General features: G+C 40.5%; 1 protein-coding gene across 1 annotated transcript in view; it reads left to right on the top strand.

The window, feature by feature from the left end:
* Positions 1-408: 408 nt before the first annotated feature.
* LOC130875604 (leucine zipper protein 2-like) overlaps positions 409-14,939 on the top strand; it is a 143,971-nt gene continuing 129,440 nt past the window's right edge. Inside the window, exon 1 of the mRNA XM_057771621.1 lies at positions 409-477. Coding sequence (XP_057627604.1) covers positions 409-477 — 69 coding nt within the window. The remainder of the gene's footprint in view (positions 478-14,939) is intronic.

Genomic DNA, 14,939 nt, shown 5'->3' with positions numbered 1-14,939 from the left:
ATAAAGCATATATTGGATAACTAGAGAAATTTATTTGGCTAACTTGTATCTAAACATCTCTCTCAAAGAATGCAATAACAATGATGGGGTTTGAAGCAGCGTGTTAAGGGATATATGGGATGGTTTAAAGGGGGAAAGGAAGGAAGAAATGCTTTAATTTTATTATAATCTCAAAAATAAGTGAAGAGTAAGTGAAAATAACAGTGTCACAGGGAAAGTATAAAGAGAACAGAATTCTTAGAGATGAAACAAAACTGGAGTTTCATGTCTGAGCTAAATCTTCTGACGTCTCCTTTTTTACAATGTTTAAAATTAGCATTCAGTCAACAGAAAACCTAGTTGAGGTTTTGACTTCTGATCTTCAGAGAGAGGGTGAGATGAAGCATTGTGCTTAGAGATGCTGAATAGATGGCAAGTCAGAGACATGAGGGTGAATCTCGGATGCTGTGCAGGGTATTTAGAGATGCTGAAGAACTGGTAAGCCATAGTGAACCTCAGATGTTCTTCAGGGTACTTAGAGATTATGAATAACTGGTGAGCCATAGACACCAGGTAGAACCATAGATGCCCTATAGGCCACTGTGTGGCTAAGTTTCTAAGCCCTGACAATTAATTGGTCATGTGGATTGAAGTGCTGAAAGCATTCTTTTTGACAGGGTCTTCATGTAGCTCTTGAGGCTAGCCTCAAGCTATCAATCCTCCTTTCAACATTCTTTGGGGCTTGGATTACAGGCGTTAACCACCAAGACTAACTCTAAATTAATTTTTATCTCATGATATTTTCAACTTACTATGAGTATTTGGAGGATTTAACTCCACAGAATATCAAAAAAACACTTGTATAGCAAATTAGAAAGAAACTGTAAGGGATAGGAAGTGGGAGACAAGCACATGTTTTGCTAATACACATACGGTTTCAATATAATATATTTTGCACACACATGCACACACACACTTTGGTAGTTATGTACATGTTCTGTTCACCACAGATTTATTCATTAAAAGTTCATTTTAATTTTCCCAGGAGTCATTAGAACTTTTTCTAGATAATCCTTCTTTGAAATAAAGTTTCATTAAATAGTGCCTAGTTTTACACCCAAGTTTCCTAACATTTAGATACAATCATATAAACTCTGTTGCTATTTTCTTCTCTTTGCCTCTGTCCTCACATTTGTGTTGGTGCACCTGAAATGCATCTAGAGATGGTAGGAACTGTAGGAGACTTTAGCTAAACAGGACTTCCTAGTCCCAGGAGTACATCATGGAGGGAAGTCTCTGGCTCGAATCCTTCTGGGACATCTTCCTCTTTCAGCTGCTGTCTGCTCTGATCCTGAAGCAAGAAGGTTTAAGGAAACCTGAGGCAGGCAGGACTCGGTCCTTTTATCCCATTCCTCCCCTTTGGGACACAGCTGACAGGGAAAGCCCTTCTGTTGCCTAAGCTATGGTTATGCCCTGCTGGAGTCAGACTCAGTCAGTGTTCCTATGGGCCTCAGTAAAGGGCTTTAGGAGTGAAAATAAACATGAATGGATGGAATTTCTGAGACACTGTGAAGTCTAGAAAAGAAAAACATGGATAAATGTTATTCATGGACAAATGAAAAGTGATCGTTTCATTATTCCAGAGTTGCCTTTGGAGTTGTTGTCTGTGTAGAATTGGATGAGCCACAAAGACCTTTGGCGGTCATTTTACTTCTGGCTTTAGAAAATCCTATCCTCCTCCTCCTTGTTCCTCTCTCTCTCTCTCTCTCTCTCTCTCTCTCTCTCTCTCTCTCTCTCTCTCTCTCTTTCTCTCTCTCCTCTCCCCTCCCCCTTGCTCTCTCACTCTCTGACTAAACACAGTCTTCAGAGGAGCTGAATCTAAAATGAGAAATTGGCTAAATCAATAAAGTTTCCACACATAGCCAGGCAGAAGATTCATTTCACATATCAGACAGAATTTGAAACCATAGGTTCTTCTATTTAGTGGGCAAGGTGTTTTAGCACAGATACACAGCATTAATAAAACAACCAGCACATCAATTCTGTGTCAACTGGGTTCTGTTTCTCTGTGATGAATGGTCTGGTGATGCCTAGGGCAAGTTCTTCTGAAAATATTTATTACTTATCAAAAATAGATAGATATTCTATCTCTGGTATGAACTTTTTAATCACAAAGGATTTTAGTGCTTGATTTATCCATGAAAACCAATATTACCACAATCTACCCCCCGCCAGCACCTGTAAAGAATTAGTTATGTTTCCTTACAACTACGTATTTTATTTACCATATTTTCAGCAAACACTGCATAAAGGTATGATACATACTTTACCTATGGCTAAATATCAGTCATAGCTATAAAACTGATTTCAAAAGAAGAAAGGAAAAACAAGGATGAAGGGAGTAAAGGAGAGGAACACATGTTTGCTTAACATACCCTCAAGAAGAAAAAACTCAAAATATTTTTTAAAGTATCGAGCGTATTGGGTAGTTCCACAATTACGGAGAACAAGCCAAAATCCCAGTTGTGGTCAAATATCTAGCGACTTCTCTTACTGGAGTCAGGTATCTGCTAAAGTCCACATTGATCAGTAAGCAGGATGTCTGTGCTGTGACCTTTAGCTTAACCTGGGAAATGCCCCTCTTCACCTCACACCCTGTTAACACTCTGTAGAAAATGGGTGTTTTCTTCAGTCTGCCACTATGAAATAGCTGCATACATTTCTGTCCATCTTAAAATTAACTCATCACTCACTCCAAGAATCATGCTTTCTGAAAAGGATTCCTGAAATAAGCAAACAAGAAACAAACAGATAGGCACACATGAATACACACACACATGCATGCACGCACACACCACTAATGCATATATAGATGCATGTTCATACACATATGCTTGCATGTACATACATATGCACATACACGTGCATAGATGCATGCATGAACACATATGCGACACACACACACAAGCATGTGCAAGCAGTACTTAAGATTCAAGGGACTTTTTCCAGAGCAGTTTTTCTTACCAGGAAATAAGTAAGTTTCTCTTCAAAGTATCCTACACTGAATTAAGTGTCCTGTGAAATTATGTAACTTTGTAAATACGAAAGCAATTGGAACTTTTCCTGGGGGTGTCTTGTATATTTTCATAAATATCTCAAAGAGACTAAGCATCTCATTAAGTTTACCAAGCATCGTTTTCTTGTGAGCTGTTATAGAAAATAGAAATATTAAAGTACCAAAAATAAATAGAAGACAAATTTCCCTCTAAACTTTCCCAAATCTTCTACACAGATGGAATGGCTTCCTCAATTGTTTTTGTAGACAGAGTTTTGCTTTTAATTTTTCTTTTTCTTCATACTTAATTTTTAAATGTTACTTCTTCCATATAAAAGCAGATACATTTACAGTCATGAGATTTGAACCAGCTGTTACTGAGCAGAGATATCAGTATAAACACTGCCTAGCACAGCTGTATTAAAAAAAGACATTGTGACTCCCATCTCACATCTACCCCTGGTATATGCTCAGTGAACAGCATGTATAATTGCTAGTTACTGCTGATTTTCTCCAACATGCTATCTTTGCCATACTTCCAATGGTACCTGACTATATTTGGAATAAATCCTAGTATCCCAATAGGAACACAAAAGTAGGGGGCAGGGCCATGGCATATGGCTTGAGAAATGGACTGTAAATAAGGCTGCTGTGACAGATGTCTGAATTCAAGAAAAGTGTAAGTGATAATTCCTTCAGTTAGCCTGAAATTATTTGACCTCTCATGATGTGATATCAAGTTGAAATATCTGCATTTTAATTTTAAAAAATTATCCCAGATGCTGTCACAGTAAGGAAAGCACTTCATTTTCAAATCTTTAGCATTTCAGAGTGAAGGCATAAAAGGTTTTCTTTATCAAAGGAAAGGAACAGGAGTAGGCAAAGCTCATGGTAGTGGGCTGATGAGTGGGCAGGGATTGTAACCAACAGCTGAAGAGGAAATATGTCTGTATCATCAACTGTCTATAACAAGGGAGGTTAAAGTGCACATTCCATTGCTTGCTTCAGATCTTGAACCCGAAACACATAAATAATATTTAAAAGAATACTATAGAAAGTGCTTAAACATAAGGTAAGAAAGCCTTAAGGGCCTCACAGAAAAACATAAACTCACATAGTTTAACTAGCAGTGTGTCCTCCCTATTAGCATGCAGATATGCTTCTTTAATAATACTGTATATGTAAATTAATTGTTGTAAAATAACTTTTGATGATACATGAACGGTAGTTCCATGATTCATACATGATTCATACATGTTCTTTGCATTTTTCTTAGCCAGGATTACAATAAGTTTATCTAGTGAAAATGTAAATTTCTCAGAAAGGATGGAAAGCTTTAGAAGCTCTAATCTAAGAGATTTTTTTGCATATGTCTGGCAACCTATGAATAATAGCAGAAACAGAGTGTTCCAAAAAGTGCATTCTGGTGACTCTGTGAACTACACTTGCCTAGGAGCAGGGTGTGACCAGAGAATGAGGTGGGGCTTGTAATCTGCTGTTACAGACAACTCAGCAAAGGCAGAGAATGAAAGGAGTATAAGGGAATAGCATTTACAGAATGGAAACAACAAACAAATCCCGTTAACAGCTACAACAAAATGACCAGGAATCTAAGAACACATTTTTGTGCATTTCAGATAATTCAATGCCCATAAAAGAATAAAAGAAAGGAAAAGAAGGCTTATCACAAACATCTGTGCAAAGTAATGAAGCTCTCCACTGCAATCAGGAGACAGCAAGACGATTATACAATAAATTCTATTAGATACTCAAGAATAAATATATCATTGAGTTTAGCAATAGATAATGGTAATAAAGAGAAATTACCATTATTTAAAATGCTATTGTTTATTATGTAGTAAATTTAAGTTTTTTTCAAATAAGTGTTTTAATAAATTTTCATTAAGAACAGAATCATGTATAAACATCTCATTCATATAAAATGGGGGTTTAAAGAGTTAATCTTGCTAACCACACTAGCATATTCTCAACATCTTTCAGCTGACTCTAAGTGGCAGAGAGCCATATCAGTGATAAAGAAACATGACTTTATCACAATAAAATGTAATTGAGAAAAAGTATTAAAGGCTGTAAGTATTTAGTAATACATGGAGTATGTAAGCATCAACTACAAATCTGCAATGGAAAGCATTAAGGGTATTGAAAAAAGCTAAAGGTTGTGGGAGCATCCTGGAGGGGAAAATATGTTAATGCCATTTCTGCAACATGCTCAATTTATGAACCACATTGTCATGCATACTACAGGTAAAATCAGATGCTATTCAAAGCCACTGAACTTACTGAATTTTATTTATTTATTTATTTATTTACTTACTGATTTTAAAAATAATCTTAAAAATATCAGTAGAGACAACATTAGGAAGTGACAAAAATTCTCTACCTGTCCTACTCGTTAACTGACCTGTGCAGTTTGTTGACCACAGTTATCAAACAATGTATGACTATGCAAATATTCTGTGGAACACTTATTCCATTTATAGGCATTTAAATGTTTTCTGGTATGATCATATTCACATCTTAACAAGACAAGTCATATGAAATATCCATTATCCATACCAGTCAAAAGTACTATTCATAAACACACAAATAGTGGAATTTGAAGTAAAGATTGCCAAAATATTGTAAAGAATGGATATAAACAACCTGGTCATGCTTCTTTGGGCGAAATTATTGTGATGAATGGGTGAGTGTAAATTGATGTTTCTCCCATATTTTCAATTCCTTAAATCTAAGATATATGTAGCATTTAATGGCTCATGAATTGTTTACCTGGGATTATGTCTGTTTGTTTATTTTTCTGTGTGTATCCAGTAACACAAGAATATTCATATTTACAAATCTCTGTAGTCAAGAATGAACCCTATATGATACATTTTTTGTAATGGATGAAAAAGTTTTTTTCTTATTTTCTCTTTTCAACATCACTTTGGAATTTCATCAAAGGGAGGGGTCACTGAATACATAGTGAAACCAGTTATGGGAGTGGGTAAAATCACATTGCTCAAAGAAACATGGTTTCCCATGCAAATCAGTTGAAAATCAAGATGGCTATGAATGGATGATACATTGTCTGGAATAAAAAGATTAATTTACATAATTCATGGTTTCAAGAATAGGAGTATTCAATTGGCAATTAAATGAAAAAATATTCACAACAAAAATAAGTTCAACAAAATGAGTAGTAATTACATATAATAATTCCATTGTGGTGCTCAATTGTAAAGTCCGCTGGAACAATATATGAGACTATGTGTATTGTTAGGTGGCTAGATGCCCAGATGTTATCTATGTCCGTAACATAACTGAGTGAGTACAGTTTCAATTAAAATCTACAGAAAACTAACATTATAATTCTAAAATTCATTGAGAAGATTCAAAATGCAAAATCTTTTTTTTCCTTGCTGATTTTTTTTATTAATTAATTAATTTAATTATTAAAGATTTCTGCCTCTTCCCCGCCACCACCTCCCGTTCCCTCCCCCTCCCCCAATCAAGTCTTCCTTCCTCCTCAGCCCAAAGAGCAAGCAGGTTTCTCTGCCCTGTGGGAGGTCCAAGGACCACCCACCTCCATCCAGGTCTATTAAGGTGAGCATCCAAACTACCTGGGCTCCCACAAAGCCATTACATGCAATAGGATCAAGAACCCATTGCCATTGTTCTTCAGTTCTCAGTAGTCCTCATTGTCCATTATGTTCAGCGAGACCGGTTTTGTCCCATGCTTTTTCAGTCCCCGGCCAGCTGGCCTTGGTGAGTTCCCGATAGATCATCCCCATTGCCTCAGTGTGTGGGTGCACCCCTCGCCGTCCTGAGTTCCTTGCTCGTGCTCACTCTCCTTCTGCTCCTCATTTGGATCGTGAGACTTCAGTCCAGTGCTCCAATGTTGGTCTCTGTCTCTGTCTTCTTTCATCGCCTGATGAAGGTTAATATTCAGGGGGATGCTTATATGTTTTTCTTTGGGTTCACCTTCTTATTTAGCTTCTCTAGAGTCACGAATTATAGTCTCAATGTCCTTTATTTATGGCTTGAAACCAAATATGAGTGAGTACATCCCATGTTCCTCTTTTTGGGTCTGGCTTACCTCACTCAGGATAGTGTTTTCAATTTCCGTCCATTTGTATGCAAAATTCAAGAAGTCATTGTTTTTTACTGCTGAGTAGTACTCTAATATGTATATATTCCATACTTTCTTCATCCATTCTTCCACTGAAGGACATCTAGGTTGTTTCCAGGTTCTGGCAATTACAAACAATGCTGCTATCAACATAGTTGAGCATATACTTTTGTTGTATGTTTGGGCATCTCTTGGGTATATTCCCAATAGTGGTATTGCTGGGTCAAGAGGTAGGTTGAACCCGACTTTCCTGAGAAACCGCCACACTGCTTTCCAAAGTGGTTGCACAAGTTTGCATTCCCACCAGCAATGGATGAGAGTGCCCCTTTCTCCACAACCTCTCCAGCAGAGGCTATCATTGGTGTTTTTGATTTTAGCCATTCTGACCGGTGTAAGATGGTATCTTAATGTTGTCTTGATTTGCATTTCCCTGATTGCTAAGGAAGTTGAGCATGATCTTAAGTGACTTTTGGCCATTTGAACTTCTTCTGTTGAAAAGTCTCTGTTCAGCTCAGTGCCCCATTTTATAATTGGATTGATTAACCTTTTACGGTCTAATTTCTTGAGTTCTTTGTATATTTTGGATATCAGACCTTTGTCAGTTGCGGGGTTGGTGAAGATCTTCTCCCAGTCAGTGGGTTGCCTTTCTGTCTTAGTGACAGTGTCCTTTGCTTTACAGAAGCTTCTCAGTCTCAGGAGGTCCCATTTATTCAATGATGTCCTTAGTGTTTGTGCTGCTGGGGTTGTATGTAGGAAGTGTTCTCCTGTGCCCATGTGTTGTAGAGTACTTCCCACTTTCTCTTCTATCAGGTTCAGTGTGTTTGGACTGATATTGAGGTCTTTAATACATTTGGACTTGAGTTTTGTGCATGGTGATATATATGGATCTATTTTCATTCTTCTACAGATTGACTTCCAGTTTTGCCAGCACAATTTGTTGAAGATGCTCTCTTTTTTCCATTGTATACTTTTAGCTCCTTTATCGAAAATCAGGTGTTCATAGGTTTGTGGGCTAAAGTCAGGGTCTTCTATTCTATTCCATTGGTCAACTTCTCTGTTTTTATGCCAGTACCAAGCCGTTTTCAGTACTGTAGCTCTGTAATAGAGTTTGAAGTCAGGGATGGTAATGCCTCCAGACAATCCTTTATTGTATAAGATTGTTTTGGCTATCCTGGGTTTTTTGTTTTTCCATATAAAGTTGATTATTGTCTTCTCCAGATCTGTGAAGAATTTTGATGGGATTTTGATGGGGATTGCGTTGAATCTATAGATTGCTTTTGGTAGAATTGCCATTTTTACTATGTTGATCCTCCCAATCCAAGAGCAAGGGAGGTCCTTCCATTTTCTGGTGTCCTCTTCAATTTCTTTCTTCAAAGACTTAAAGTTCTTGCCAAATAGATCTTTCACTTCCTTGGTCAAGTTACCCCAAGGTATTTTATGCTATTTGTGGCTATCGTGAAAGGTGATGCTTCTCTGATTTCCCTCTCTGCTTCCTTATCCTTAGTGTATAGGAAGGCAACTGATTTTTTGGAGTTGATTTTGTATCCTGCCACATTACCAAAGGTGTTTATCAGCTGTAGGAGTTCTTTGGTAGAGTTTTTGGGGTCAGTTATGTATACTATCATATCATCTGCAAATAATGAAAGCTTAACTTCTTCCTTTCCAATATGGATCCCCTTGATCCCCTTATGTTGTCTTATTGCTATTGCTAGAACTTCAAGCACTATATTGAAGAGGTATGGAGAGAGTGGACATCCTTGTCGTGTTCCTGATTTTAGTGGGATGGCTTTGAGTTTTTCTCCATTTAATTTAATGTTAGCTGTCGGCTTGCTGTAAATAGCTTTTATTATATTTAGGTATGACCCTTGTATCCCTAATCTCTCCAAGACCTTTATCATAAAGGAGTGTTGAATTTTGTCGAATGCTTTTTCAGCATCTAATGAAATGATCATATGGTTTTTTTCTTTCAGTTTATTTATATGGTTGATTACATTGATAGATTTGCGTATGTTGAACCAGCCCTGCATCTCTGGAATGAAGCCTACTTGATCATAATGGATAACTTTTCTAATGTGTTCTTGGATTCGGTTTGCCAGTATTTTATTGAGAATTTTTGCGTCGATGTTCATGAGTGAGATAGGCCTGTAATTCTCTTTCTTGGTTGGGTCTTTGTGTGGTTTTGGTATCAGGGTAACTGTAGCTTCATAAAAGGAATTTGGCAATGACTCTTCTGTTTCTATATTGTGAAATACATTAAGAAGTATAGGTATTAGCTCTTCTTGGAAGTTCTGGTAGAATTCTGCATTGAAACCATCTGGCCCTGGGCTTTTTTTGGAAGGGAGATTTTTGATAACTGTTTCTAATTCTTCGCGACTAACAGGTCTATTTAGATCGTTCACCTGGTCTTGGTTTAGGTTTGGTATATGGTACTTATCTAAAAAAGTGTCCATTTCTTTTGCATTTTCCAGTTTTGTGGCATACAGGCTTTTGTAGTAAGATCTAATGATTCTCTGAATTTCCTCTGTGTCTGTGGTTATGTCCCCCTTTTCATTTCTGATCTTATTTATTTGCGTGTTCTCTCTCTGTCGTTTAATTAGTTTGGATAGGGGTTTGTCAATCTTGTTGATTTTCTCCAAGAACCAACTTTTTGTTTCATTGATTCTTTGGACTGTTTTCTGTGTTTCTATTTTGTTGATTTCTGCCCTCAGTTTGATTATTTCCAGTCTTCTACTCCTCCTGGGTGCGTCTGCTTCTTTTTTTTCTAGAGCTTTTAGGTGTGCTGTTAAGTCCCCAATGTATGCTTTCTCCGTTTTCTTTAAGTGGGCACTTAGTGCTATGAACTTTCCTCTTAGCACTGCTTTCATCGTGTCCCATAGGTTTGAGTATGTTGTCTCTTTGTTTTCATTAAATTCAAGGAAGACTTTAATTTCTTTCTTAATTTCTTCCTTGACCCAGGTGTGGTTCAGTAGTTGACTGTTCAGTTTCCATGAGTTTGCCAGCTTTCTGGGGGTAGCTTTGTTGGTGGCTTCTAACTTTAATCCGTGGTGATCTGATAAGACACAGGTGGACACTGATATTTTTTTGTATCTGTGGAGGTTTCCTTTGTTTCCAAGTATGTGGTCAATTTTCGAGAAGGTTCCATGAGCTGCAGAGAAGAAGGTGTATTCTTTCCTATTTGGGTGGAGTGTTCTATAGATGTCTATTAAGTCCATTTGATTCATTACCTCCAACAATTCTCTTAATTCTCTATTAGTTTTCTGTCTGATTGACCTGTCCATTGGTGAGAGAGGTGTGTTGAAGTCTCCTACTACTAGTGTGTGTGATTTGATGTCTGCCTTGAGTTTTAGCAATATTTCGTTGACATAAGTGGGTGCTTTTATATTAGGGGCATAGATATTCAGGATTGAGACTTCATCCTGCTGAATCGTTCCTGTTATGAGTATAAAGTGTCCCTCTCGATCTCTTCTGATTGATTTTAGTTTGAAGTCAGTTTTGTTAGAAATTAGTATGGCCACACCTGCTTTTTTCTTAGGACCATTTGCTTGAAAAACCTTTTCCCAACCCTTTACTCTGAGTAGATGCCTGTCTTTGTGGTTGAGATGAGTTTCTTGCAAACAGCAGACTGTTGGATCCTGTTTTCGTATCCAATCTCTTAGCCTGTGCCTTTTTATTGGTGAATTGAGACCATTAATATTAAGTGATATTAATGACCAGTGGTTGTTAACTCCGGTTATTCTTACTGCTTTTGGTAGAAGAGTTTGTGTGTCTCCCTTCTTTGAGTTGTGCTGTTGAAGGGTCGCTAGATGCCTGGGTTATTGTAGGCAGTGTTGGCAATGTTGGATTCCTTGGGTTGTGATTTTCCTTCTATTACTTTCTGTAGGGCTGGATTTGTGGCAACGTATTGTTTAAATTTGTTCTTATCCTGGAATGTCTTGGTTTCTCCATTGATAGTGAACGATAGCTTGGCTGGGTATAGTAGTTTGGGTTTGCATCCATGGTCTCTTAGTTTCTGTAGTACCTCTATCCAGGACCTTCTGGCTTTCATGGTTTCCATAGAGAAGTCAGGTGTAAGTCTGATCGGTTTACCTTTATAAGTTACTTGGCCTTTTTCCTTTGCAGCTCTTAATATTCTTTCTTTAATCTGTATATTTTGTGTTTTGATTATTATATGGCGAGGGGACGTTTTTTTTTTGATCCAGTCTGTTTGGTGTTCTGTATGCTTCTTGAATATTCAAAGGAATATCTTTCTTTATGTTGGGGAAGTTTTCTTCCATAATTTTGTTAAAAATGTTTTCTGGACCTTTGAGCTGTGCCTCTTCTCCTTCTTCTATCCCTATTATTCTTAGGTTTGGTCTTTTTATTGTGTCTTATATTTCCTGAATGTTTTGTGATGAGAATTTATTGGTTTTGGTGTTTTCTTTGATCAGTCCGTTTATTTTCTCTATGTTGTCTTCAGAATCTGAGATTCTTTCTTCTATCTCTTGTATTCTATTGATTATGCTTGTTTCTGTAGTCTCTGCTCGTTGACCTATATTTGCCATATCCAGCTGGTCCTCAGTTTGTGTTTTCTTCCTTGCTTCCATTTCAGTTTTCAATTCTTGGACTGTTTCCATTACCTGTTTGATCGTTTTTTCTTGGCTTCCCAGGGTATCATTTACGTATTTACTCATTTCTTCAAACTTTTTGTTATACTTCTCATCCATTTCTATGAGGGCGTTTTTTACATGTTGTTTAAGGGACTCTATTGCTTTCAAAAAGTCAGTTTTTTCCTCTTCTCCTGTGTTAGGGTGTTCAAGTCCTTGTGTTGTAAGATCATTGGGTTCTGGTGTTTTCATGTTGTTTTTCAGATTGTTGGGTGAATTCTTGCCTTGGCGTCTGCCCATCTCCTCTTACCGATGCTATCTATTGGGTTTGATTTAATTGTAGCGGGGCAATCTGTTCTCAGTGCAGGCTTCACTGTTTCTTGCCCGCACTATCCTGTATCCAATGCCTCCGCCGCCCGGGCCTGCCTGCCGGTGCCTCCGCCACTTGGGCCTGCCTGCCGGTGCCTCCGCCACCTGGGCCTGCCTGCCGGTGCCTCCGCCGCCCGGGCCTGCCTGCCGGTGCCTCCGCCGCCCGGAATTGTCTGTGCGCCGGTGTTTCCACCGCCTAGGCCTGCCTGCCGGTGCCTACGCCACCTGGGCCTGCCTGCGCGCCGGTGCTTCCGCCGCCTAGGCCTGCCTGCCGGGACTGACTGTCGGTGCCTCCGCCACCCGGGCCTGCCTGCACGCTGGTGCCTCTGCCGCCAGGACTTGCCTGCGTGCTGGTGCCTCCGCTGCCCGGGCCTGCCTGCGCGCCGTTGCTTCCGCCGCCTAGGCCTGCCTGCCGGTGCCTCCGCCGGCCGGAACTGTCTGTGCGCCGGTGCTTCCGCCGCCTAGGCCTGCCTGCCGGTGCCTCCGCCACCTGGGCCTGCCTGCGCGCCGGTGCTTCCGCCGCCTAGGCCTGCCTGCCGGGCCTGACTGCCGGTGCCTCCGCCACCCGGGCCTGCCTGCACGCCGGTGCCTCTGCCGCCCGGACTTGCCTGCGTGCTGGTGCCTCCGCCGCCCGGGCCTGTCTGTGCGCCGGTGCTTCCGCTGCCTAGGCCTGCCTGCCGGGACTGACTGCCGATGCCTCTGCCACCCGGGCCTGCCTGCACGCCGGTGCCTCTGCCGCCAGGACTTGCCTGCGTGCTGGTGCCTCCGCTGCCCGGGCCTGCCTGCGCGCCGTTGCTTCCGCCGCCTAGGCCTGCCTGCCGGTGCCTCCGCCGGCCGGAACTGTCTGTGCGCCGGTGCTTCCGCCGCCTAGGCCTACCTGCCGGTGCCTCCGCCACCTGGGCCTGCCTGCGCGCCGGTGCTTCCGCCGCCTAGGCCTGCCTGCCGGGCCTGACTGCCGGTGCCTCCGCCACCCGGGCCTGCCTGCACGCCGGTGCCTCTGCTGCCCGGACTTGCCTGCGTGCTGGTGCCTCCGCTGCCCGGGCCTGCCTGTGCGCTGTTGCTTCCGCCACCTAGGCCTGCCTGCCGGTGCCTCCGCCACCTGGGCCTGCCTGCGCACAGGTGCTTCCGCCGACTAGGCCTGCCTGCCGGGCCTGACTCCAAAATGCAAAATCTTGTTGGTAAGACAAGAACAGTTGGAGGAAGCAAACTTAGGAAGAATGAGGATTAAACAGACTTTTAATGATTCTTTTAATGATTAAATCATTATATTTCTTTGAAATAGAACTTTTTTATAAATGAATCCGGATATAACACAAAAATACATTTGTCTCTTTTTCTTTTACTGCTCACAGACTGGTAAGTGGTTGATAGCTGATAGGTGATGATTGTGATAGATAAGTAGTAGATACATAAATAGATATGAGATAAAATATCAATTGATAAATGATGGATAAAGAGAGGATTCTTTTTTGATGCATAAGAGATAATGAATAGATTCATAGGTAGATAGATATATAAACAGGTATTTTCTACATAGAACAAGTATCAAAATCTATAACAAATAATGAGTTTAGAAATAGATTAGAGCTCCAGGTCCAAATGAGGAGCAGAAGGAGGGAGAACATGAGCAAGGAAGTCAGGACCACGAGGGGTGTACCCACCCACTGAGACAGTGGGGCTGATCTATTGGGAGCTCACCAAGGCCAGCTGGACTGTGACTGAAAAAGGATGGGATAAAACCAGACTCTCTGAGCATGGCGGACAATGAGGGCTGATGAGAAGCTAAGGACAATGGCACTGGGTTTTGATCCTACTGCATGTACTGGCTTTGTGGGAGCCTAGGCTGTTTGGATGCTCACCTTCCTAGACCTGGATGGAGGGGGGAGGACCTTGGACTTCCCACAGGGCAGGGAACCCTGACTGCTCTTAGGACTGGAGAGGAAGGGGGAGAGAAGTGCGGGGAGGGGGAGGGAAATAGGAGGAGGGGAGGAGGCAGAAATTTTTAATAAAAACAAAAGAAAAAGAAAAAAAGAGATAGATTAGAAAGCTGTCATGATTGGATTCTCTCTCTGTATCCATTGATACTATAACCTTTGACATATTAGAAGTAAATTCATTTGTAGATAGAATCTTTATAAAAAACAATCAAGTTAAACTATGTTTGTTATGTGGGGTATAAATAGGATTAGATTCTTATAAAAGGAAATAAATTGAACACAAAATCACAGGAAAAAATGATGTGCAAGAAATTGGGAGAGGACAGCTCTCTACACTGTGAGAATATTCTGTCACAGTCTCCAAAGAAGCCAAGCCTGGACCAGCTTGAATTTTTAGCTCAAGACTCCAAAATTGTGACTCAAACCATATTTTCATCATTACCCATTCTGTGTACTTTGTTGTGACCATCTTAACAAGATCTAACCCTACTAAAAATTAGGTAGAACTGATCCAGACAAATGGAAGCAAAAAAAACTATAAAAATGGAGTCATTATCTCACAGAATACCTGAGAAGTATTTTAGAAAGTAGCTATAAATCTGTGCTGACTAGTTTCTGTCAAGGCAGCACAAGCTAGAGCTATGCAGAAGAGTGTGCCACCATGGCTGAGAAAATGCCTCTATAAGGCTGGTCTAGTGATTGGCATAGGAGGGTACAGTTCACAGTAGGCAGTGCTACCCCTAGCGTTAAGTCCTAGGTATCATCAGAAAGCAGACCGAGCGAGTCATGGAGGAAAGGCAGTAATCAACACTCTTCTGTGACTTCTGTATTAGTTTTTGCTTCCTGGTCTCTGTCTCGAGTTTCTGCTGACTTCCCTAAATGAT

This window comes from Chionomys nivalis, chromosome 6 (assembly GCF_950005125.1).
Source record: "Chionomys nivalis chromosome 6, mChiNiv1.1, whole genome shotgun sequence".
NCBI classification, from domain to species: Eukaryota; Metazoa; Chordata; class Mammalia; order Rodentia; family Cricetidae; genus Chionomys; species Chionomys nivalis.
The sequence above is the reverse complement of the archived record's forward strand: the minus strand, read 5'-3'. Positions and strand labels throughout refer to the sequence as shown.